At 18.3% G+C, this 25,536-nt stretch overlaps 1 protein-coding gene across 1 annotated transcript in view; it reads left to right on the top strand.

Moving 5' to 3' along the window:
- Window positions 1-25,536, top strand: part of LOC412748 (ATP-binding cassette sub-family G member 1) — a 28,593-nt gene that overhangs the window by 1,930 nt on the left and 1,127 nt on the right. Inside the window, exons 2-9 of the mRNA XM_026446158.1 lie at window positions 9,679-10,094; window positions 18,042-18,159; window positions 19,974-20,169; window positions 20,297-20,444; window positions 22,088-22,327; window positions 23,414-23,530; window positions 23,764-24,024; window positions 25,217-25,473. Of these exons, the coding sequence (XP_026301943.1) occupies window positions 9,875-10,094; window positions 18,042-18,159; window positions 19,974-20,169; window positions 20,297-20,444; window positions 22,088-22,327; window positions 23,414-23,530; window positions 23,764-24,024; window positions 25,217-25,473 (1,557 nt within the window). The 5' untranslated portion in view covers window positions 9,679-9,874. The remainder of the gene's footprint in view (window positions 1-9,678; window positions 10,095-18,041; window positions 18,160-19,973; window positions 20,170-20,296; window positions 20,445-22,087; window positions 22,328-23,413; window positions 23,531-23,763; window positions 24,025-25,216; window positions 25,474-25,536) is intronic.

Below are 25,536 nucleotides of genomic sequence, written 5' to 3'. Positions count from 1 at the left end.
TACTTATGAAAGAAATTGATGTTGTACAGAATATTTGAGGATTGTAATGGATAATTACATAATACATCTTCTTTTTTATTATTCAACAAAGTTACATACGATAAACGAATTAGAATTATTTATTACAATCTGAATTTATAATAATTGTATATTAATTATTATGAATTTGATATGATTAATATTTCACTTGAATTGTTTCTTTCGTGATTTCCAATTAAATGAAAAATATTAGTATATTTGTATAAAAAAAAATATAAAAAAAAATATATAAATTTACATACGATATACATAGGTTTTACTCCTATGCATATTGCAATTTTAAAGATCATGATTTGTGACTAAAAGTCTTGCAAGTAAATTCTAGACATTAACATTAATATTAGTAATTTATTGAATATAATGGTATATAATATCTCTTTCTCTTGATAAATACTTCAATGCTAGAACTAATAATTAACTCATTAATCATACTGAATTTAATTAATAATTAATTATGTATAACAGATGGATATACAGAATATTGGAAACAGGAGAATTATTTATTATTCAAAATCAAAAAAAGTAGAAATTCTATTATTATTTTTAATATTAAAATAGAATTTTTAAATTTTTTCTTTTAATTTTTTTTTTATTATGAAAGTTTTGAATTTAAATTTGGCTTACACAATTTGCTCTATTAATTACAAAATTATAAACTTTCAAAGTTAAGTTAAATTTTGTGCAGATTTCTCTTACATGTTCGTTTGTTACCATTGTGAAACTTTCTAAAAATGTATGTATGTAGGAGAAATAGGATTTGCTTTCTTCCTGAAAAACAAAGTGAAAGTAATCTTTTTTTTATATTTCATACTTATATTTAATAAATTTTATATTTATTATATAAATATATAATAAATAATATATAATATATCTATATTCATGTGAATTCGATTCAAATTTATTTGATATCTTAATATGAAAATTTATAATATGTACATTTGATATAATATTCATAATAACGATGATGTTAAAATAATGATTATCCTAAGGAGTGTAATAACAGATGTGTTGTAATTTTTGAAAGGAAATTGTTAAGATGATTGCAACATTATTTTCCGCATAATATCGTTTCATGGATGAAATACAATTTTATATATATAAGGTATTAGTATTAATATTTTTCTTTATGAAATTATATTGAAATCTTTTTTACGTAATTTCAAAGCTTTTTCTATTTTTAAAAACAATTACATTATTTGAATTGCTTGTTTCAAGCTTTAATGAAAGCGATTCTTTAAATAAAGCAATTTTGAAAATTGAAAGAATTGAACAATCATGTTGGTCAAGTATAATAATAACATGAATATTGTTGTATAAGAAATTACAAAAATTAAATATTTGTCCTTATGGGATATATCAGAGATATTATAAAGAGATATATTAAATTTTATATAAATCAATCGTGAAATAATAAAGTAAATAATAAAATGTATTATACTATTATTGAATTTCGTCTTTGTATGCACTTATATTAGCTATAATGATATACATATTATTATCAATTATTTATATAAATTATTTATATATATTTGTATGTTTATATATCACAGCGATTGAAACTCAAAATGTATAATTATATCATCATTTAATAAGTATTTATCTATAAAGAACTTAGAATCAGTGAATTCTTAAATCGAAAATGCAATAATATATATATATATATATATATATATATATATATATATATAATTCACATTTATTTCCTTATGAACATGACAATTGTTTAAAATAATGATATATTCTCTCTATTAAAATAAAATTATGTATAGAAAAATGATAAATTTGATATGAAAAAAATTTGTTCTGACAAAATGACCTAAATAGCCATGTGATAAAATATTGCAGATAAATAAACATGGATAAGAATACTTATATATACATGAATCAATATAATACATATATAGTTCAAGATCATTATGTTTCCATGTTCATGAATAATCTCTTCACAGTACATATATAAATTACATATATATTATAACTATGATACTATTAAAATTATTTTCTAATGAATTATTGGCAAATAGTGATAAATTGTTTTACTATTATTTTGTTCTTATTTTCTATTCTGTATTTTATTTTTTATTGTTTTATTTTATTCTATATCGCATTAATTTGTTTTGTATTGTTTTTTTTTGTATATTTTTATACGTATATATAATAATGATTTTTTAAATTTTCTAATTTAGATATTTTGCTGGAGCAAAATAATTTGCTTTTAAATATTTCTATAGAAGATATTTGAAGATATTTTGTAAATATTCATATATGTATATAAATATTTATATTAAATTTTTTTTTATATATCTTTTAACCTTAATTACTATCAAAAATATCTCATAATTCCATAATTCCTATTTTCATAAATTAAACGAATATAAATATGAAAATAAAAATTTCAAAGGAATCGAGTTTTACGTAATTGATTGCGAGATTTTATATTCAATTCTATTGTTTCTTTTCGTTAAAATTATTTGGTAAACATAAAATTTATAACTTTTTTTTACATCATCTTATATTATTTGATAAATATAATTCAAATATATAAATTTTATTAATAAGAAATCATTATATTTATTAAGTTTTAATAATAAGAAAAAGTTATAAATGTTTAAAACTATATATTTTATGGCTTACATTACTTTAATGTCCTATTGGCATTGTTTCCAGTTTTTGCATCAAGTTGAATCAGCAGCTATAAACAAACGATACTAGTAAGAAAGATTTTATAATAAAGAAAAATTTCAGATTTTATAATAAAGAAATTTTACAATATTTTATAAGAGGAAAAAGACGTTTTATTTGTCTTATTAAATTAAATTAATTGTTCATAATTATCAAATTCCTTCGATAGAAATATTATCATAAATATTTACATAATTTGTAAGAGAAGTCTTCATTAGGTAGAATCAGATAGTTCTTTTTCTTATTCTGTCTTTTGGTGATCTTAAATTTGCCTCAATTTTTTGCATATCCTATTAATAACTATCTTTAAATATTTAATTAATTTTTTTTTTTATAAAATTCTTCTTTATCGTAAATTTAATCGTTATTAATTATAATTCATTTGGGTATTAGAAGTAAGTTACTTAGAAGTAAAGTTAATAAAACTTAAAATAACTCTCAAGCGAGTTATAAATCAATAAGACAAAATACAACAGCATTCGTGGATATATGCCAACGACATCTTCGAGATAAAGAAATTTGCAATGATTGAATTATGAAAGCAATAATGATACAATCCTTTTTAGACCTTGACGCGTCCGTTCGAGGGGAAAGACTCACTTTAGATTCAAGTTACAACTTGCAACTAATAGCAATAATCTTAGATATTTTTGTATATAGAATTTATATAATAAAATTATATATATTTTTATTTATATGTTTATATATTGTATTTTTTTATATTTTAATATATAATAATAATTAAAATATATATAATAATATATATAATAATAAAATATATAATTATATTATAATTATATTATAATTATATATAATTATATATATATATATATATATATTTAATTTATTTTTTAAGAGGATTTATTTTTTTTTTCAATCATATATTTTTAATATTCGCGGAATATTTTCAAAGGATTGATTTCAGAGATTAAAATGAACATAAAAATTGATATATATAAATATTAATCAAATTATTAACTTATTTATAAGTGAATTATAAATTTTTGTGTTTGTATTAGCCTCTAGAATAGACTTTCAAAAATCTGTCCATAAATATATTAATATTCTATAATATATTATATTAAATATTATATTAAATTATTAAATTATTAAACTATTAAATTATTTTGTTAAATTATTTTTAAACAAATATTTTAATTCAAATAATCTATTTAACAATTAATATTTCTTAATTATTTATAAATTCAAAATAGTATATTTTAAATATTAAATATTGTAATTTATAAATATTTGTTCTTTTATAATTATTAAAACAACAAACAAAAATTAAAATAATTCAAGAAGTTTGATATTCATATACTGCATTCTAAACATTATTTTATTTATTATATTTTATTAAAACATCAAAATTATTAATAAATTATCTTATAAAAAAATTATCATTTCTTAAGTTATTTTTAATTATAAAATTATATAAATATTTAATGAATTATAATAAAAATTAAAATAAAAGAAAAAAGTGTAAGACTTAAAAAAGCTACAATGCAAAAATAAATAAATAAAAAATTAAATACATCATTAAATTACTATATGCCACACCTATGTCATAACTAACAATTATTCACATAATTTATAATGTATGTAAATAGAAATATATATAAACAGAACATAAGATATATCTATTCATATAATAGAGACAAAATAAAATTTTGCAATATTAACATTACAAGATACATCAAACATATTAAATTTCTTTAAAGAAATAAGTATATATATTAAGATATAATTAATCTAATCTAATATCCTAATATCGTTGCTAATGAACTTGTAATATAGCAATTAAAATACATATTAGAAAGAAAAGGAAAACAATTTAAATTGAAAGAAAAAATTTTTTTAAATTTGCAACATGTTATTCAGATAAATAATTATTATTAAAATAAATAATACTGATATACAATACTGATATATTGTGCAAATATTATTTAAAAAATTATTCCTTGTCAAAATTGTCATTTTGAATTATTATTTCTTTAAAAATAAAATAATCTTTCATTATTATATCATTAATAACAATAATTAGCAATATCTTTAATGTGTGATTGATCTGTTTGCTAGACTTAATAATAATTATTATTCATGCCATACATTTATCTGTAACTACAAGTAATGAATCATCCAAATATCTCTCTTTCTCTAAATTTGTCTTGTTTGAATTAATTTATCATTATTAATCATTATAATTAATTTATTTATTAATTTCGAATTTCTCTGTTTATATTTCGTATGAATATAGTTCTTTTTTACAAATTTTTTTTTTATGATAATTATTGTGATGAGATTGATTTGCGTAGTATTATGCTTATATAATAATATATGAAAATATTGGAACACTATCTTATAAGAAAATTTACATTAGCAAAATTTTAAATTATAAAATGAAGAATTACAATTTAATGCTATATTATTCCATTATAAAAAAAATTCTCAGTTAAACTTATATTTAAAATTTCATGAAATAATAAAATTTTAAGATTTGATTTCATTCTTTTCTCAATAAAAAAATAATTGCTTCATAATTTATTATAGATATTCTACAAATAGAATATGTATAAATTTTCATTAAAATCAGATATTTTGAGTTATATATATATATGTATATATATATATATATATATATATATATATATATATATATATATATATAATAAATTTTAAAATATAATTTATAATATTTTTTTTTTACGATTCTGTAATAAATTCATGTAATTTTTTCCTAGAAAATTTCATGAAAGATTTTTACATATATTTTTTTTTTTACGTAACTATGTCATATTAAGAATTGTAATTAATATTATATGTATGATCAATGCAAAAGATATAATTATAATAAAATCGAAATTATAAATTCGATCATATTATTCATTATATCTTTAAATTAGATATAAAGAAAAGCAAAAAATGTTTGTTTGATGAGTGAGATCGATTATTTTTAAATGATAAGTAGCTGGTAATATAGATTTTTTTTATTATTCATGTGTAATGTTATATCATTACAAATGTTTTGCATATTCATTCGATTTGTTTGAGTATCTTCGTAATCTTGTTAACCATGGGAAAATCACACTGAGATGAATATGTACTTACATAATGTGATTGACGTAAAGAAATTATTATTATTTGCTAAAAGAAACTTTTTATTTACGTATTTTATTATGTATTCTATTAATGAATTGTATAATATTTATTGTTATTACAATTTTATTCTTATTTTTAAATTTTTATTTTTTAAATAATTGAATACATTTTATAAACATTTTATATATTGTACAAAGCGAAAACTAATTTAATATTAATAAATTAATTAATAACTAACATTAAATAAAATTAATAACTCATTATTCAAATTTTAATTTGGAGGAATTTCCAAAATCTTTTAAAAAATTTCGAATATTCGTATGATAAATTCGTCATACATTGAATAAGTTCAACTATAATTGCTCAATAGAATAATTATAATTGGGATTGCCAAAGAGACTTATAACATCTTTGACATTAGACTATACTTTGATAGTATAGTCTAGAGCAATTAATTGAAAATTATTAGAAAATTACTGAAAATTAACTGAGAATTATTGGAAGGATTCTAAATTTTTAAAATCTAATTTGGGAATAATAAAATGGCAATAACAAAAAGCTAATAAGCTTAAAATATAGAATTTAATTGGGATTCTTATTTTTTGAAAAGATATTCTAATAATTCTAATATTAGATAAAAAACAAATTAAGTAGAAAGCAACATTGTCGCAAAAATAATAGAATAACGTTATATTTCCATTCTACATCTATGTTACATTGTGTCATCGCGTTATATTTAAGCAGCATAATTTTTATTACAATTTATCTAATATGACTCAGTTTATTAACTATAACTATAACTAATTCTTCTTATATATTAATTTTTCTCTCAAAAAGGCAATTTTGTTAGCAATGTTGCCAAAAAACGAAATCAATACGACGTATTATATAATAGTGAACAGATTACAAAAATAAATTATAATATAGAGATACATAGAGAATAGATTAATTCTTACTAAGAACGATGGAATTAGCGTTGATGCCAATATATATACATTTTGTGTAAGTATTAAAATCACTTCATCAATTCATGATATCTCATCATAAAATAATAATGTATACAAATCGCATTATTATTACAATATATATTTATATATATATAGCAATAGAAAAAAGGCATCACAAATCTTTGATTTCGTTCCTTTTTGATAATATAGTATAATTAGAACATTCGTTATTTTCATTTCGGAATTTTATCATTATTATTATTTTTCTCATATATTTTTCAATAATCAAACTTTTTGCGGCAACTTCTATTCACAAATATGATTGTATAGAGATAAAAGAAATTTAAGTTTTATAAGTTTTATAAGGTTATAAATTTTAAATGTTTATTTTCTTTTATGTTGATAACAACATAATTGTAGAAAATGATAACTGAAGAAAGGAGAAATTGAAAATCAAAATGTTTAAAGAAATTTGATATATGTTATTGTATCGATGTGAATTTTTTATTAGAAATCAATTCAAATAGTCATGAGTTGAAACATATAAATAATAAATATTATATTATATTAGCCAAAATGTAGATTTGATTATTTGATAATTGATTTTGTTAATTAAATTAATGTATCAATTATAAGATATGAATACATTTTTTTAAGAGTATATTATATATATATATAAAAATATATATTTAATAGTTAATTTAATATTAGATTAATGAAATAATCGAAGACAAATACAATAATTATTATTAATATCATTATACTATTATAATTTCCATATTATTATTTCATTTCTTGAAAATTCATTTTCTTACTAAAATTTAAAAACTAAAATGGAAGAGATGAGAATCATTTCATAAATAATTTTGAAAAAAATATCAAAAATGTCGTTCGATTTAGCATGTTTTAATACGTATTACAAAATAACTAATTCGAGATTCCAATTTCAAGGACATATCATGCACCTTGTACGTTCTTTCCCAATCTTCTTATAATTTTAAGCCGGTTTTCTTACTATGAATAATATTATAGCATCAATACAAATAACAGATATTTATTTTATATTTTCGTTGCTATATTAAACAAGATCACTACTTGATTTTTAGAAATTTATAAATGTCTTATAAATTTAAATCAAAGATTAACAAATATTTTATGCTTCTAAAATTTATGTAAATGATTAATTTTTTCGAAAATATTTTTTCAATATTTATAATTTAATATGTAATATGTAATTTATTATAATTCATATCGTCTATTTAATTTTATTTTAGATGAATATGTCCTCATCAATTTTAATAATTTTGAAAATGTTATAAAAATGAATATTTTAAATAATTTTTCTTTTAATAAAAGATAATTTAGATAGAGATAATTTAATTTTAAAAATTGCAAAAAATTTTCTATACATTAAATTGTTTATATATATACGTATGTACACAACTATGGCAACTTACATCATTGACTATTTATCAATTATTTATATAAACATACTAACATTATATAATATTATTATATAAACATATTACAAGATTAATCCAAAATAATATGAACTAATATGTTCATATTTTAATATCTCTAGAGAGCTTGAATAGGATTTTAAACGAATCCTACGAATTCGCGAAATACGAAAATAAAATAATAAAACGATCTTTATATGATAGAATTATTATCTCATAAATGATGTAATATCATTATCACTACCATTATTGCTATATTCTGTCGCATAAACTAGGACATATAAAAGAATTTATAATAATATAATAGTATCGAAAATTTTTTCTCGAAATTAAAATCGAATTTTATCTTATGTTTTATAATATATTAGTTCCTTATTTTCAAAATATTATAAATTTTATGAAACCATATTTTAGAATAACATTTATATGTGCCAAATAATAAAAAATTATTGAATTTATAAATTAGAATTAATATATTAAAATAACATCAAATAATTTTTTAATTTAATTAATTATATTTTATTTAGTAATATTTGATATTATTTAGAAAATGGTCATCGTTTTTGATTTCAATGATTTTTAAATATATTATAAAAGTTAATTTTAAATATTTTTAAATAATTTTTTTCTATACATGTAATCATCGCTTGATAATAGTTTTAAGATATTTGTAAAAAATAATTATTATTATACATAGAATTTCATTTATATAGATGAAAATATATATATATTAACATATGATTACCGATCAATTGTTTATAAAAATATAACATAGCGGCAGGTACTCTAAAAAAAAATATATAATATTATAATATTATCACATTTAGTACTGATCTATAATGTGTTTGAAACTGATATTACAATAATAAATATTAAGTATAATATTATTAACTTTGATGATTTCGATTCAAGAATTATTTTTTATTTGAAAATCTAGAAAAATAGATTAAAATTAAGATTAAGATGTTTTACTCTTATTAAAAATCCATAAAAAAAATTTTTTAATCACTGTATATTCATATATATATTCATTTAATCGGTATACCGTTAGGTATACTTTTAGGTATATTTATAGATATATTTTTGGACGCCAATCGATGTCTTTGCTTATAGGTATAAAATAGAGCTAAAAATAGTAGATAAGTAATAGTCGTATATTAACACGGAGATATAACATATATGGATTTATACATATAAGCAAAAATTTAATATAATAATAACAATTTTTTCTAAATATCTTGAAAATTAAGAGAATCTGGTATTTTAATGAAAGAAAAAAATTCAAAATATCGATTTCTACAAAATATTAAAAAATTATTGAAATTGAAGACGATGTCATTTTAAATAATTAATATATATATTATTTATTTGTTGTATCATACTATTATTTTAAAAAATAATAGTTACATATGTTTTAATATATTTATATTTTTGTTTCTTTTTTATTACAGAACGACGTATACCAATGATGCGCGAATTTTAATTATCTAGTTCGAAAACAAAAGAATCTGCCAATCCAAAAGGAAGAAAGAAGAACGTAATTCTTAGTGCTGTGTTTTAGATATGCAATACTGATGTGAATTGTGTTTCAAAACGAACGCAGCGACACTCGTGGAAAGAAATATACCAATCGTAGTTTATCGAACGATGACCACTTCTGCACAATGTTCTCCGACCAAGTCGTCTTTAAGTTGTTGTCAAATCGATCACAATAGTCATGGTGACGTACATGAAGTTGCAATTGCCGCAAATAATGGTTATTTCATTCAAGACAAATGTTCCTTTCCAAAAAGGCCTGAGGTAGACGTCACTTTTTGCGACATTCATTTTACAGTGAAAGAATGGAGCTTTCGAAACTTGAAATCAAGTAAGTTCATATTATGTATTTAATTCATATTATTTTATTATATTGAAAAAAATATATAAATTAAGGCAGAATATATAAAAAAGACAGTTATAAAAATAATTCAAGTAGAATCTTTTTAATACTTTAGAAATCAATTAATAGTTACTAATCAAAAATTACTAGATTTGAAATATTAGAGCGTTAAAAGAAATACTTAAAACTCGAAGAAGAAAAGATAAGATTTAGATAATCTTATTTATTAAATCTAATTATAATTATAAATTAATGCAAATTAAATAATTATTGCATTATTATATTGATATAATTCATTTATAAATATATGGTTTTTTTTATTATCAATTAATATATTTTATTTATAATAATTTATGACATGTAATAGAAATATATTTAGGCCATTTAAAATTATAATTATCTCTACTAAAAAAAAGAAAAATTTTCCTAACATATTTATGTGAGAGCATTATTTGCTCTATTATAAAATATATGTATATCGTAACGATTGAGTTCTCTCAAAAGAAAGCGAATAAAAGTGAAACTAGGTTAAATAAGGTTCGTCATTGTCGAATATATATACATAGAAATAAACATCATGACAATGCATGATTATCAGAATTTGTTTGAATATTATGACATTAATCATGCATTTCATTACATTTTATCAAATTATATTATGAAAAGAATATATCGTAATCATTATATTTATATATTTTGATATTTATATATTTTATATATAATGATTATATATAATCATTATAAGAAAAAAATATATTCGGAATATTAAAATAGATTTACATTAGATCCACTATTGATAATTCAATATGCATTCACACGTACGAAGTTACTATTGAAATCTGATTAATATTATTCTATAAAAAATTAATAAATTTAAAAGATTTTTTTAATGAAAATAGTAAGAGTTAAAAAATTTTATGAAAATTTAATTTTTTTTGTAAGAATAAAAATAAAAAAAATAAGAAAGATAATAAAAAGAAAAAAAGAAAAAAAAAGAAGTGATAATAATAATATTTTATTTTTATAGAATATTTTTGAATAATTATCAATTATCAACTATCGAAATATATATATATATTCTATATATATATATATAGAATATATATATAGAGAATACGCTTGCCAAAATTTGTAGATAAGTCAAAAATTAAAACCACCATGGATATTTGTATAGGATTGTAAATTATGTTCAAATATTTCAGATTCATATTTTTTTGTAATTAACTTTTATACTATTTATTTAACAAAATTACAAAAATACATCTAATTATTTAAAAAATTTTATGAAAAAAATATTATTTTAAATTTATCTTTTTTTTAATATATTAGATAATAATTATTTCTTGTGTTTTACGTAGGTTTTTCACAATTTTTTATTTTTGATACACAGTGTACTCATAAGTATATATAGAACAAGAAAAACAAAAAGTACATTGAAAAATACAATTTAGATTTTAATTTATTATATTTTGAACTACATTTATATATGAAATGTTATAGTTTTCTAATGGAATTATTACATTTTAAAAAACAAATTTAATTCTTTAAAATCTGAATTTTTTTGTGTATTAACTTATCATCTAATAATATTAATGAATTGACAAATTATAAATTAACTATAAGTTATAAATTTCTCTTTCATAATTCCACAATTTATTTTTTAATTAAGATTAATAATTTATAATTTGTTACTTATATATTCACTTATATATAATTCAATTATGCAATTGAATTTTGAAAAAGCTTTCATTTCATTTATTGTAAAAATTTTGAAATAGATTATTTAGATTATAATATTCGATAAAAGCCTGGTCAATTGGAATTTGGAATTGATCACACATACATTTTTACTTTTTAGAGCATTAAATATCGTTCGTGATGTTAAGAGAAAGTGGTCTTGAAGTAATCTCCAGAATAGCAAAGAAAGTTTTAAACGGAGAAAGTCGCATTAGGTATTTTGAAAGATCTCATCGTTATTAAAAGTTGATAGAAATATAGTTGATGTATAATAAATCAAAAAAAAAGAATAATGATCGAGAGGTCGCTATGATCACTCTTGCTTGTGAATAGTATATTTAACATATCAATAGTATGATATTATTTTATTAACTGTTTTTTTGAATTAGTAAAAAGCATTTTATTGATTTTGAAAAATTTAAAAGTTATTTTGTAGTTAAAAATGATATGTATAATTAATTAAAATAACATATAGATATATAGATATTTCATTTTTATACAAGAGTTTATAATTTTTTAAATTTAAAATATATAGAATACATTTTAATATATATTAATAAAAAATTAATTAAAAATTATGTATTATATAAATTATAATAAAAAATTATTATATACTATTATTATATACTATTAATAAAAAAAGAATTAAGTAATTATATCATTATGATGTATTAAGTATAATACATCATAATTGAGTTGATATCATATTTATCTAATATTTTAGTTCAGTTATTTAGTTACATTAATATAATATAATAAATATATTAATTTAGTTTTGTTTAATATATAGTCATGATATTGATAAAGTGAACTTTATTTAATTGATATCGTCGATATTTTTTTACCAATATTATTTTATCATTTTATATGTATTAAATATAAAATAATAATATCATTTTTATTAATTTGTAAAAATATTACAATTAAAACAAAATATTTTCTTAATAATAATTTATTATTATAAAGTCATATTATATCATGTTATTTCAATTTTTTCATTGCAAAAAAAAAAAAACAAATACGTATGTGTTTCAGAAAATATCCTTATATTATATTATATTATATTATATCCGTAATATACAGTGTGTATATATATATATATATATATATATATATATATAATAATTTTTATATGCATTTTATATAATAATTTTTATATTAATGTACTCTATGTTAATTTATTTTTTGATTTTATTTATTACAATAAATAAATCCTTCATAATTATCGTTTATAAATGTTTAATAAAGAATAATAAAAATGCTTTTATTGATAAACTAATCTTTATTACAAAATTTTCAAGACAGAGGAAAAACAAATGAAAAAAAAATAAGTTAAGAATCATATTAAAAATATAATCTTTAAATAAATATTATATATATTATGATAAAACATCCAATTGCAAAAATTTAGATTTCTATAATTTTATCTTTCTAAAAATAATTAATGATTAATAAAGTTAAAAATAATTAATGATTAATAAAGATTTTTCTAATAAGATCAAAACATGATTATCGGATAATCGGATAAGTTTTTTTTCCAATAATTTAATTTAATTAAATATTTTGAATATTTGACATTTGAATATGTCATCTGATCTACTTATATATTATGCTTTTATTTTTATCGAAATAATTTAAGCATATTTTTGAAATAAAATTATTATCTTGAACTTTTAATCTAGAATTTACATATATAGTATATGTATAAGGTTATTTAATCATATCAATATATCATAAAAATCGTTCAGAACGATTTTTTATATTATTTATAAATTAACAAAGATATTTCATTAGTTTCAAAGAATAATAATAATTGCTGACATATCTAATAATTTTTACGAATCGAATTTAGCACTTAAATAATTCTTAACCTTGAAATTGAAACTATGCAAATTTGCATGTAAATGTTAGTTCTTTCGATGTTTCATTAAAATTCTTTTCAATACAAGTAATTATTTTTGTAAAATTTAATAATGTCATTATATTATTAGCTTATTATGTACAAAATTTTAATCATAATACTATAATAAACTGAATTAAAATATATTAAATTACACTATACTATATTATATTATGAAATATAATTTTAAATTATATATACTATATATAATATCATTATTAATCATTTGATATATTTTTCATAAATCATAATTGCATTAAATATTGTACTTATTACTTCATATTCAAAATTTATATTTAAAATATATAGCAAAAATATTTCTATAATAAAAATAAAAAAAAAAGTAACATGTTGCAATCTTTGTTTAAAACATATCGGATATTGTCATATAAAATGTGCACTATTATCATTCGCGTAAGTATGTAAGAAATGTCGTCATGCATTTATTGATTTCTAAATTGAACGACATTATTCTGAATATACTTGAATGTTATCCGTAATACTTAGAAAATATATTATCATTTATTTGCATATTATTTGCAATTATTTGCAAATAAATGATAATATATAATATAATAATATAATATGTAATAAACACTAAATTTTATATTATGATATTTCAATTAAAAAGGTTAGGTTAATTATTTAATCATTTTTTATTTTGATCTTCAAAATAAATTTAATTTAAAATTAATAATTGTTATATGAAATTAATTGATAATATGATATAATGAATGATATACATGTATTTTATCAATTTAATTCGTAATCTGATTTATTTAAAAAATAATTTTTTTTTTTAAAAATAATATTATGATATAGAATATTTATGGAACAACTTTTGATTCAGTTTTATAGATCAAAATAAACATAATAATACACAAAAATATTGGATTTATTTAGTTATAAGCAATTTAAATTCGCATTAAATAAAACAAAACGGAAATAGACAATGGTATAATCGAAACAAAACACTTTTCGTCTTGCTCCATTTGATGTAAATTTTAATTGCTTAATAAATAAGTATCAATTAACATCTCTATATAAAAACTTTTATTTTGATTTTTAGAATCGATTCTTTCTGTTTCTTGAATATATTAAATTTCAGACGAATGATTTAAGATCATGTGATGAGTGAATGCAAAGTCAATATGAAATAAATAATAATAAAAAATTTCTTTTTTCACATTTTTAAAAAAAAGATTTTAATTTTAAATATCATAAATATATGATGATATATTTATTATGTTGAAAAACTTATTTACTAATATTTAGATATATCAAATCTGAATTCGATACTTTAGTTTGCTTCATAATTTGAAACCACCGATAATTTTAATTAACTTGTTGAAGAAATGTAATATTTCAATCTTATTTGTTTATTTAATGACATTTTAAAATAGAAAACGAATATTTGTGATTAATATTAATGTATAATGATAAAAATATAGAAAATAGAAAATTCTGAGCATTTGATGATCGCGAGCTGCGTATATATTTTTCATTTTACTCCTGAATTTCTCCATCCTTAAAAAGAAAAATAGAAAATAATTATATATTATGTAATTATTTAAGGGTTATAATAATTATATATTTATGTAAAATAAATGATAGGGAAATATAGAATGATTATTAGTGGAGGAATCTATACTAATAAAGATTTATTTATTGTCAAAGTTATATATTTTTAAATTTCAAGATCAAATATAAATAAATCAAAATTAATAATAGAAAGATAAGAATAATAAATTGTGTATAAATTTTTCATTTGTTAATTTATTATTTTTTTCATTAGATTTATTGACATTAATTTCTAAATTATTTTACTTAAAATCTTATAAGGTCTTTTATAGTATCATATAAGTTAATGGATAAATCTTAATTTCAGATATTAAATTAAATATAAATATATATTTTATATTTCATAAATATTAAATATTATATAATATTAAATATAGAAATTATATAATAGAAATTATTATTTTATTTTGAAATTTAAAAAAAATAATCTTAAAAACAATTTTGTTATTCCTTTTCTTATTAATGTGAACATAATTTGAATATATATATATATATATATATATGTTATTTAAAGATATTGATATAAATTATGAGCGAAATTGATTATTATATATTATATATATGAAATAAAAACATATTTATATTTTGATAAAATTAAAGTTTAAAAAGCAAGAAATATGGTTTTCATTTGTATTATTATAAATTAATTTATTTTAATAACTTTATATTATTATAAATTAATATTTTTGATTAATCTTTTACAATTTTTAATTTTTTTGTCTCCTGAGTTAAATAACTTATGTAAATTAATAATATATTCATGAGGCACATTTAGAGAGATTTTAAAAGCTATAAAATAAATACAAAAGTTAATATACAAAAATATTGATTAAAGTTCATTTATTAAATTATAAACAACTAAACTTGCGTTAGATAAAATGAAGCAAAAGTAAATTGCAAATATCAATATTTTATAAATATATGATGTTTGATATATTAGATAACAGTCAATGTCAATTGTATCAACATATTTTCATATAATATTTTCATAAATATCGATTTTTTATTAGTAATATTTGATTAATTGAATAATATGTCAATTATAAGTCAATGTCAATCGTATTAAACATCTCTATTTTTATTTTACATTTTTTATTTTTTTTTATCATTTTTATTTATTGAACGAAGTATTGAAAAACTACTGTTCGTTTAACAAGTCGAATAAATAATGATAAATAAAAAATGCTCTTGTAAAGCACAGGAATCTATAAATATCAATAAGTAATTACATACTAACTAGCAAACACTAATTAATTAACTCTTTGTTTGAAGAATATTTTTTATCGACTCTGTCAAAATATTATTATTAATTTTTATATCATTAATGTAATTAATAAATATTAATATGCTTTTTCTAGATTGAGATAATGCATGTAATGATACATAAAAAATAATTTTAATAGAAGATTTTTAATACGATCAATGCCTAATTCTTATTTCTTGATTATTCTTATATTAGATTTTGCTTTTGTTAAATAATAATAAATAATATTAAATTTATATAAATTTCTTTATTTATTACAAAAATTAGAATATTATTTTTCAATTTTTTTTAAATTCATACTTCATCACAAAATAGAATTTTTGAAAATTTTAATAGAAAAGATAATCATATATAGATAATAGATTAAGATAATGAGATATTAAGAATAGAATTGAAATTTAACGAAATAAAACAAATATAGAGTGAGATAGAATTGATGAAAATGAGATAGAAGATAAAATTTATCTTTGTCACATCGTTATGTTGCTCTACTATCTGTCTCTTCACTTTATCTAACTTATTGTAAACTTCCAAAAGTATCCTTTTCACTAATATATTAATATTCTACATGCGTATTAGTAATCCGCTTAAATTTTCAGTGTTATTTTATTGAAGTTGTTCTACTTAAAGTCTTAGAGACTTAATGCTATTGAAGTTGATCCTATTTTGTACTTTATTGCTTCATTCAATTTTATTCCATTTGATATAACTTCTAATTGTGTAAAATCGAGAAAAATTTTAAACATTTGGAAAATATTTTGATAATTAAAATCTAATTTCTATCAATATTTATAGATTTTTATGCAAATTTATATTTTTCATATTATATGTTTTATATATTTTATATGATCGAATAAATGAATATTTTCTTTTGATATTAATTTATATATATATTTATTTTTATAATAATTGAATTATAAATAAATTTAATTATATTTTGAATAAAATTTTTAATTAGGACTATATATTATAATATTATAATATTAAGAACTGAAAAAATTCTGAATCTGTGAAAAAGAGAATATCTGATATGATATTAATATTACATGAAATCTATCTACAATGATTTCTTTCTCAATAAATAGTAGTAATTTTTCTAGAGAATCATAAGAAAATTTTTATATAATATTATAATTTTAAATTGATAAATCTATATAATAAAGTGCATTTTGTAAATATTAAATTTGACATATATTTTAAATAATTTGACATATTTTTAACAAATATTCAATATCTGATCATGTTTTAGCTGTAAAAAAATTGTTTTATTGAATAATACATTTTATCTTTTTATTTTAAATAAATTGAAATTAAATTTTAAAATTACATTATTATATAATCACTTTAATTCGAAGATGATAACTTTTTTTTTGAAATCTGGTTCAAAAAAATTATATATTATATACTTTTTATGTATATTTTAATGTAAAAAATCTACTTTTTCCTATTCCAGAAACCAAAGACATTCTACATGGGGTCAGTGGCGAGTTCAAAGCCGGTGAATTAATAGCTATAATGGGTCCCTCTGGAGCCGGAAAATCAACTTTATTGAATGTTTTAGCAGGTTACACGTGCGTATTTCTTAAATATTTAAAGAATTTAAAACAAAGTCACTTATAAAAATATGATTATTGGTTATTGGTATACGCTTTCATGTGAATATAATATAATTATGTCAGTATTTTATATCCCACTATATCCAGTTCTATAAATATTAATAACTTTAGCATTCATACATATTCATTTTTATTACTGCAATATTTAATTAAAATGCACACCAGAAGGTGTGATCATATATATGAATATATATATATATATATATAAATATTATTTTACAATAGAAGACATATCTATCAATATTCAATCTTACAATAAATAAATATTGTGAAATTGTTTTTTTCATTAAATTAAAATGCTGTTATGAACAATTTTATTTTAGTATAGAGAATAAAGAAAATTTAATAATTTAATAAAATTTAAATATAATAAATTAAATTTATAGTATATATTTTTTTTATTATAACTTTTTTGTTTTGAAACTTTATATTTAAAATTATCTATATTTTATCGCATATATAAATGTCTTTATATATATATATATATATATAAATTTTATATTATAATGAGTGAATGTTATATTAAAAATTTTAAAATGGATTAGTTAAAATTTTTAATTTCAATTCCTAAGTAAACAAAAAAAATGCAATATGATTGCATATATATTGCTGAGTTTTTCTTTTTATTCTATTTCCTATTCTACTTTTTACTCTCATTTATGCAAACTATGATTTAATGCAAACTAAAATTGCTTATAATTTATAAAATAAGCTTCAACCGATACTTTTCTAACGATCCAAACATATTTTATAAATATCGTTAATATTTATTATTCTTATACCTTTTTTTTATACTTTGAATTGTATTTAAACAATCATCACTATTTTTTTATGATTAATATTAAAAATTATATATTTATATTTATAAATAATAATAATAGATATATTTTTTCTATTCAATATTGTATATTCTAAATCCAAATTATTTTTTATTATTAAGTATTCTATAAGATGTTAATATAATGTAATATTTGTAAAGAACTAATTTTAGAGACCAACAACAAATATAAAATGACAATAAAAGTAAAAATTTCACTTGAGGTTTATTTATAATATTATAATATATAAACATTTATATTATGAACATTTTAAGATTAGATAAGCAAAAAAAAAAGATAAAGAATGAAACTTCTAAAGTTTTAAATAGAATTGCTTTATTCTATTTTCATTTCATTTAATGTAAATTCAAATTGCTATAATTTAATACATTAAACGATATTTTCATATATTAACTTTTATTTTATTTATTTTATTTTACTTTTATTTATTTTTAGAAACGACTTTTCAAAGATATTTCATGAATATATTAATATTCTATAGATGCTCAAATAGATTGAAAAAAATTTTAAATATCTTTATTATAATATATATAAACAAATAAAAATATTTATATTTTTATATAAAAAAATAATTTTTTTGAAATGAAATTATTTTTGTATAAATTTTTTTATATAAAGAAAAAAATATGTATGAAAGAAAATGTGATTTGAAACATAGTCTAATATTTTATATCCAGGATTTTTGTATAATATGATTGTATAAAATGATTAAAGTAAGAGGAAGTATTATTTAATTAAGTATTTCTTGATATGATACAAAAGTTTTAATGACATTAATAATTATTAATCGTTTATGATATTATAATTATTAATCGTTAATTTGCTATTCTGAAATAAATAACTTTTAATTCTAGTAATATTATAAAATAATATTGCAAAATTTAAAATGAAATAAATAAAATTTTATCTAAAAATAAAATAATATTTCAGAGTGAAAGGAGTCCAGGGTAAGATTCTAATAAATGGAAAAGTTAGAGTACCATATAGTGAGAGATGGAAAAGGACTTCATGTTACATACAACAGGAATCCTTAATGAGAATAAGGATTACTGTGGGAGAAGCCATGACATTAGCGGCACATTTAAAACTTGGCTACAGTATCAGTTCAGCTTATAAGCACACTCAAGTTTGTAACTATAATTATAATTAATTTACTTGTTATAAATATGTAACATTTTTGAGAATCAAAATTATTATTTTCATAAATAAAATATCCTATCGCATTTTCGTATAATAAATAATGTTATTATCAGGTTTTGGAATTGTTAGAAATGTTAGGTTTGAGTCATTGTTATGATACTCTATGTGGAAAACTGTCCGGTGGACAGAAAAAGCGGTTGGATATTGCTCTGGAACTTTTAAGTAATCCTTCAGTATTATTCCTTGATGAGCCAACAACTGGTAATTATAATAAATAAATTTTAATAAATTTTAAATTTAAATTTTCGATATCGCGCTTGTTTCATGTTCACATTTCAAATGTTTCATAGATTAGAATAAATTTTTATATAATTCATACATAGTATATGGAAAAATATTTATAAAAACTATTAATAGATTTTAAGTGTTAAAAGTATTAATGTAAACATATATAATCAAAATTTCTTTTTCTTCTTTTTTTTCTTTTATTTTCATATTATTATTTAATTACTATATTTTTTATTGTATTTAATTCTTATAATATTTATTGTTTCATTGTTTTATTTTGACATTATAATAATTAGATACAATTGCTTAAAAAAAAAGTTAAAAATGATAAACTGATTTTACATTACAAGTATAAAATAATTATAAAATAATAGAAAAGGTATGATTAAATGAAGATTAAATAAAATAATGGAAAAAATAATGATAATATGAATGAAATTGTTTGAAAATTGTTTCGAAAAGTATAAATAAATTGAAAGATCTTTAACAATTTTACTTGCTCATATATATATTCTCTTCAATAATAATTTTTTTTAATAAAACGTTGTATTATATTTTATTATATTTGTATTATATTTATATTTATATTTTAATTAATTTAATTATTTTAATATTCAATTTTATCAATTTCAAAGCTTATCAATTTTTTGAATAATAATTTCGATAATTACATAATAATTATTTTTTGATAATAATTTATTAATGAAATATTTAATAAAATTTTGTTTATTTAAAATTAATATTTTATCATAATTTGTTTTTTTAACAATAATAAATATCTATAAATTGAAATATAATAAAGTATAATATTTTATTATTTTCGATATCAAATTATATTACGAAAAAAAAAGAAAAATAAAAAAAATCAATAATTAAAAACTATGTTTGAAATACAATACTGATGATCAATTGAAGCTACTTGAATTCTATTAGAAGTCATATCATAGATTGCTTGGAACATTTCGTCAAGGCCTCTAGTTAATATGATACAAATGCTTTATAATAGCAATTCATGTACAATTCCCATTTTATTTTAATCCCAATCATTTTATTTTAATTTTTTTTATTATGCTAACTGTTCTTATTAACATTAAAAATAGTAAAATTATGTATATGATAAGAAATTGTAAAATATATTAGAAATTAAGTAAAAAACTAAAAATAAAAAATTTATTATTACAGTTAATAATATTTTTTATATAGTATACAAATAACAAAACAGAAATAAACAAAACAGAAGAACAAATTTTTCTCTTCAATATGTTCTTATTATCAAAGTTACATAAAGATAAAAAAATACTATATAACGTTCGCAATGACTAATTTGTGTTTTGCTGCATCACTGTCAGTAATTATATATTATATTGTATTATACAGTATAATTGCATATCAAACTACAATCATACTTTCTAAAATTGTTCTCATTGTTATACTCAGAATATTCAATTGTATTATATTCAAATTATTAAACTTTTTCTTTCTTTGAATTTTTATAATCTTTTTAAAATTTTTATAATCTTTTATATCAATATTAAAAGAGACATAAAAATTCTCTTATAGATTTAATATAATAAAAATGATCTTTTGAATTCTTTTTAATTTTTTTTTTATTTTAGGTTTGGATTCATCCTCATGTAGTCAGTGCATCGCACTATTGAAACGTCTCGCTAATATAGAAAGGCGTACAGTAATATGCACAATACACCAACCGAGTGCATTGCTCTTAGAAATGTTTGATGCTATTTATGCGGTTGCTGATGGATATTGTATATATAAAGGCCCAGTAAAATCTTTATTACCTCATATGTCCTCAATTGGAATTAATTGCCCACCTTACCATAATCCTGCAGACTTTCGTACGTAGATTGATATTGTATTCATTTAATTTTCATGCTAATAAATCTATACACTATTCAAATCAAATGACAACATTTAAGAAGTCTTTTTTAATCATTGGTATTAGTATTATTAAGTACATTATTTTAAAATTATTATATACATAATAAAAAGAAATATATAATTATTAAATTGTTAGAAACATAATTATATAGTTGTTATCGAATTGATGATGCAAATCAATAAAAATGAATCTATAAAAAAAATAAATTAAAAATATAGAATAAAATTTTTTTCTTATTGAGTTTCATTTCCAAATAATTCAAGATTCATATATTTGCATGTATTTAACTTTAAAGATCAATTTTTGTTGTTTTTTTACATATATGAATTTTATCAATATCATGACTTACTATTATTTCCAAATCAAATTTTCAATCTTTGACGTAATATACAATACGAAAATATATTTATACAATTGTTCCGTTAAATGCAGAAAATCCTAGATTAGTTAATAAAATATCTTGATTTTTTATTTTAGACATAATAGTCTAAAATAAAAATTGTTTCTTGACTCTTTTGTTTTCTAGATACTATATGCATATCGTAATGTTGATAGAACAATAAAAACTGAAAATTTGATTTGCAAAAAATAATAATATATTAATAATAATAATAATAATAATATATTTATATTAATAAAGTTTATTATATATAAATATAATAAAAAATTAATTTATAATAAAGTCATGTTTATTTGATAAATTTTCAATATCAATTTGAAAATATTTGAAAATAAAGTTTCGAAAAAATATGAAAAAATATCATTTTACTTTTCGATTTATATTTCATATAGATTTATTTTTTTATGATTTGTACAATCAATTTCGTAATACTATATAAACCATATTTATAAAAGAATATTATTTTATATTTCTTTTGTCATCTAAATTATACTCTTTTATACTGTATCACACAACTTTTGATAATATTATTTATAGAAAGAAATATTTTAATGACATTGAACAAATAACTTAACTTATTTAAAATTCCACAATATTATTTAAATTACAATACAATCTTTTTTTTTATGTTTATTATTACAGTTTTAGAAATTGCAATCGGTGATTATAATATTAGTGTGGACAAATTAGCAGCTGCCATGGATACGATGTGCAAGAATGACAAGACCGTTATTTATACGATGAAACCACAGTTAGACGGTAATTGCAATGTTTTTCTTATTCATTTATCTTTTTAGATTTCTCTTAATATAACTGTACGTATCTATGAAATTTCTAAAGTTCTATTATACTTACTTTCTATTAAAACTACCATTAATATTATATTAATTATAATATAAAAATTAAAAAGTATTGAAATTCATTCTTTACAATTCATTTAATTTTATAAAAAATATTTAATATGTTATTATTATGACTTTTTGTCAATATAGAAAGTATGAAAGAACCACCTCGATCAGCGGGATTCATTGCTCAGTGTTATTTACTTTACAAAAGACAATTACTTTGTCTTAAAAGGGATTATACATTACTAGTAGTACGTCTATTATGTCATTTGTTAATTGGAATAATTTTTGGTTATCTGTACATGGGAAGTGGTTATAGAGCCAACGGTGTACTTGCTAATTATGTTTATCTCTACGGGTCGTTGTTACTTATCGTATATACGGGTAAAATGGCTGTTACACTTGCCTGTAAGTATTTATTTATTTAATTATTTATTCATTTAATATTGTATTATAATATTATAAAATATATTAACTGTTTTTAATATAGAACTTTCCACCATAATAATATATTAAAATACATTGGTATATAATAGGTATCATCGAGTATATAATGGATATTACACGAACTAAGAACTAAAAACTTTCTCTTTTGAATTACGATTCACTTTCTCGAGAATTGTTCCTCCATATTTTCTTTTTTATTATTTTATATACTTCATTTAATTTTAATTCTCTTTAATCAATAATTATATTTATAATATAAAAAATTTTTTTATATTAATATATATTATATAATATATTATATGTTTTTTAATTAATGTTTTTAAATTTATTCAATATTTTACTTATTAATATTTTAGTTGTAAAAAATTGTATTGTATCAAAAAAAAAATAGAATATCAACAACATTTTACAACTTTACAATAAACAACGATTTAATCTTCTTTTATATTATTATCATTTCGCACCATTAATGGTAGAAAATGTAGGTCAAGGAACTATGTAGTTGTATTTCAGACTGAATAATAATACAAAGAAGAGTTAACAGTATCTCTAATAGACATTCACTCCCGTAAGCCAAATGCATTTTTCTCGTTTATTGAAGCGTTGCTGTTTATTTTATCATACATTTCTTTTTTTGTAAAAGATGTTAATAATTCATCATTCTTATAATTTATCTAAATTATTTCCATAAATGGTTATTATTGCTTTCAGTCAATTTTTCTTTTTTTCTTTTAGAAAATATTTCAAGAAAAATTCGCTATAAATTTCGTTTTATATGTTACTTTATATGTTATATATATTTACTATATATATATATATGTTACTATAATATATTTTATATGTTACTATATAAAAATGGAAACAAATATTTAATAACATAATAATTTTGAAATTCAGATTATTTTGTTTCATATTTTGTACTATACTAATACAATTTTCTTAGTTTAAAAAGAGAAAAATATATATATACATATATATGTATAATATATTTTATATATAATGACAAGTAAAATTAAAATTGCAAGCACAAAATTCTGTTTAAATGTTAATGGAAAATTTTTTATTTAAGATTAACTTTTAATTTTATTTAATATTTATATATATAAAAAAGTTAAAATATGATAAATAATTAAAAAAATTTGAATATTTCTAGTTCCATTGGAAATGCGGATATTAACAAGGGAACATTTCAATCGGTGGTATCGGTTAGCACCATATTATATTAGTATGCTACTAGTGGAAATACCTTTCCAGGCATCTTGTGCAGCAACCTATTTGGTTGTAAGTTATTGGTTAACAGGACAACCTGTAGAAACTCCTCGTATAATTTCTTTTATGGTTGTCAGTATAGCTGCTAGTTTAACGGCTCAAGCATGGGGTTTTTTTATTGGTGCGACTACACCAGTTAATGTACGTATATTTTTAAATCATTTATCATGATTTTAGAATATGTTATTAATTATAATAACAATA

Source organism: Apis mellifera, linkage group LG1 (genome assembly GCF_003254395.2).
Source record: "Apis mellifera strain DH4 linkage group LG1, Amel_HAv3.1, whole genome shotgun sequence".
NCBI classification, from domain to species: Eukaryota; Metazoa; Arthropoda; class Insecta; order Hymenoptera; family Apidae; genus Apis; species Apis mellifera.
This window is presented reverse-complemented; position numbering and strand designations above follow the sequence as displayed.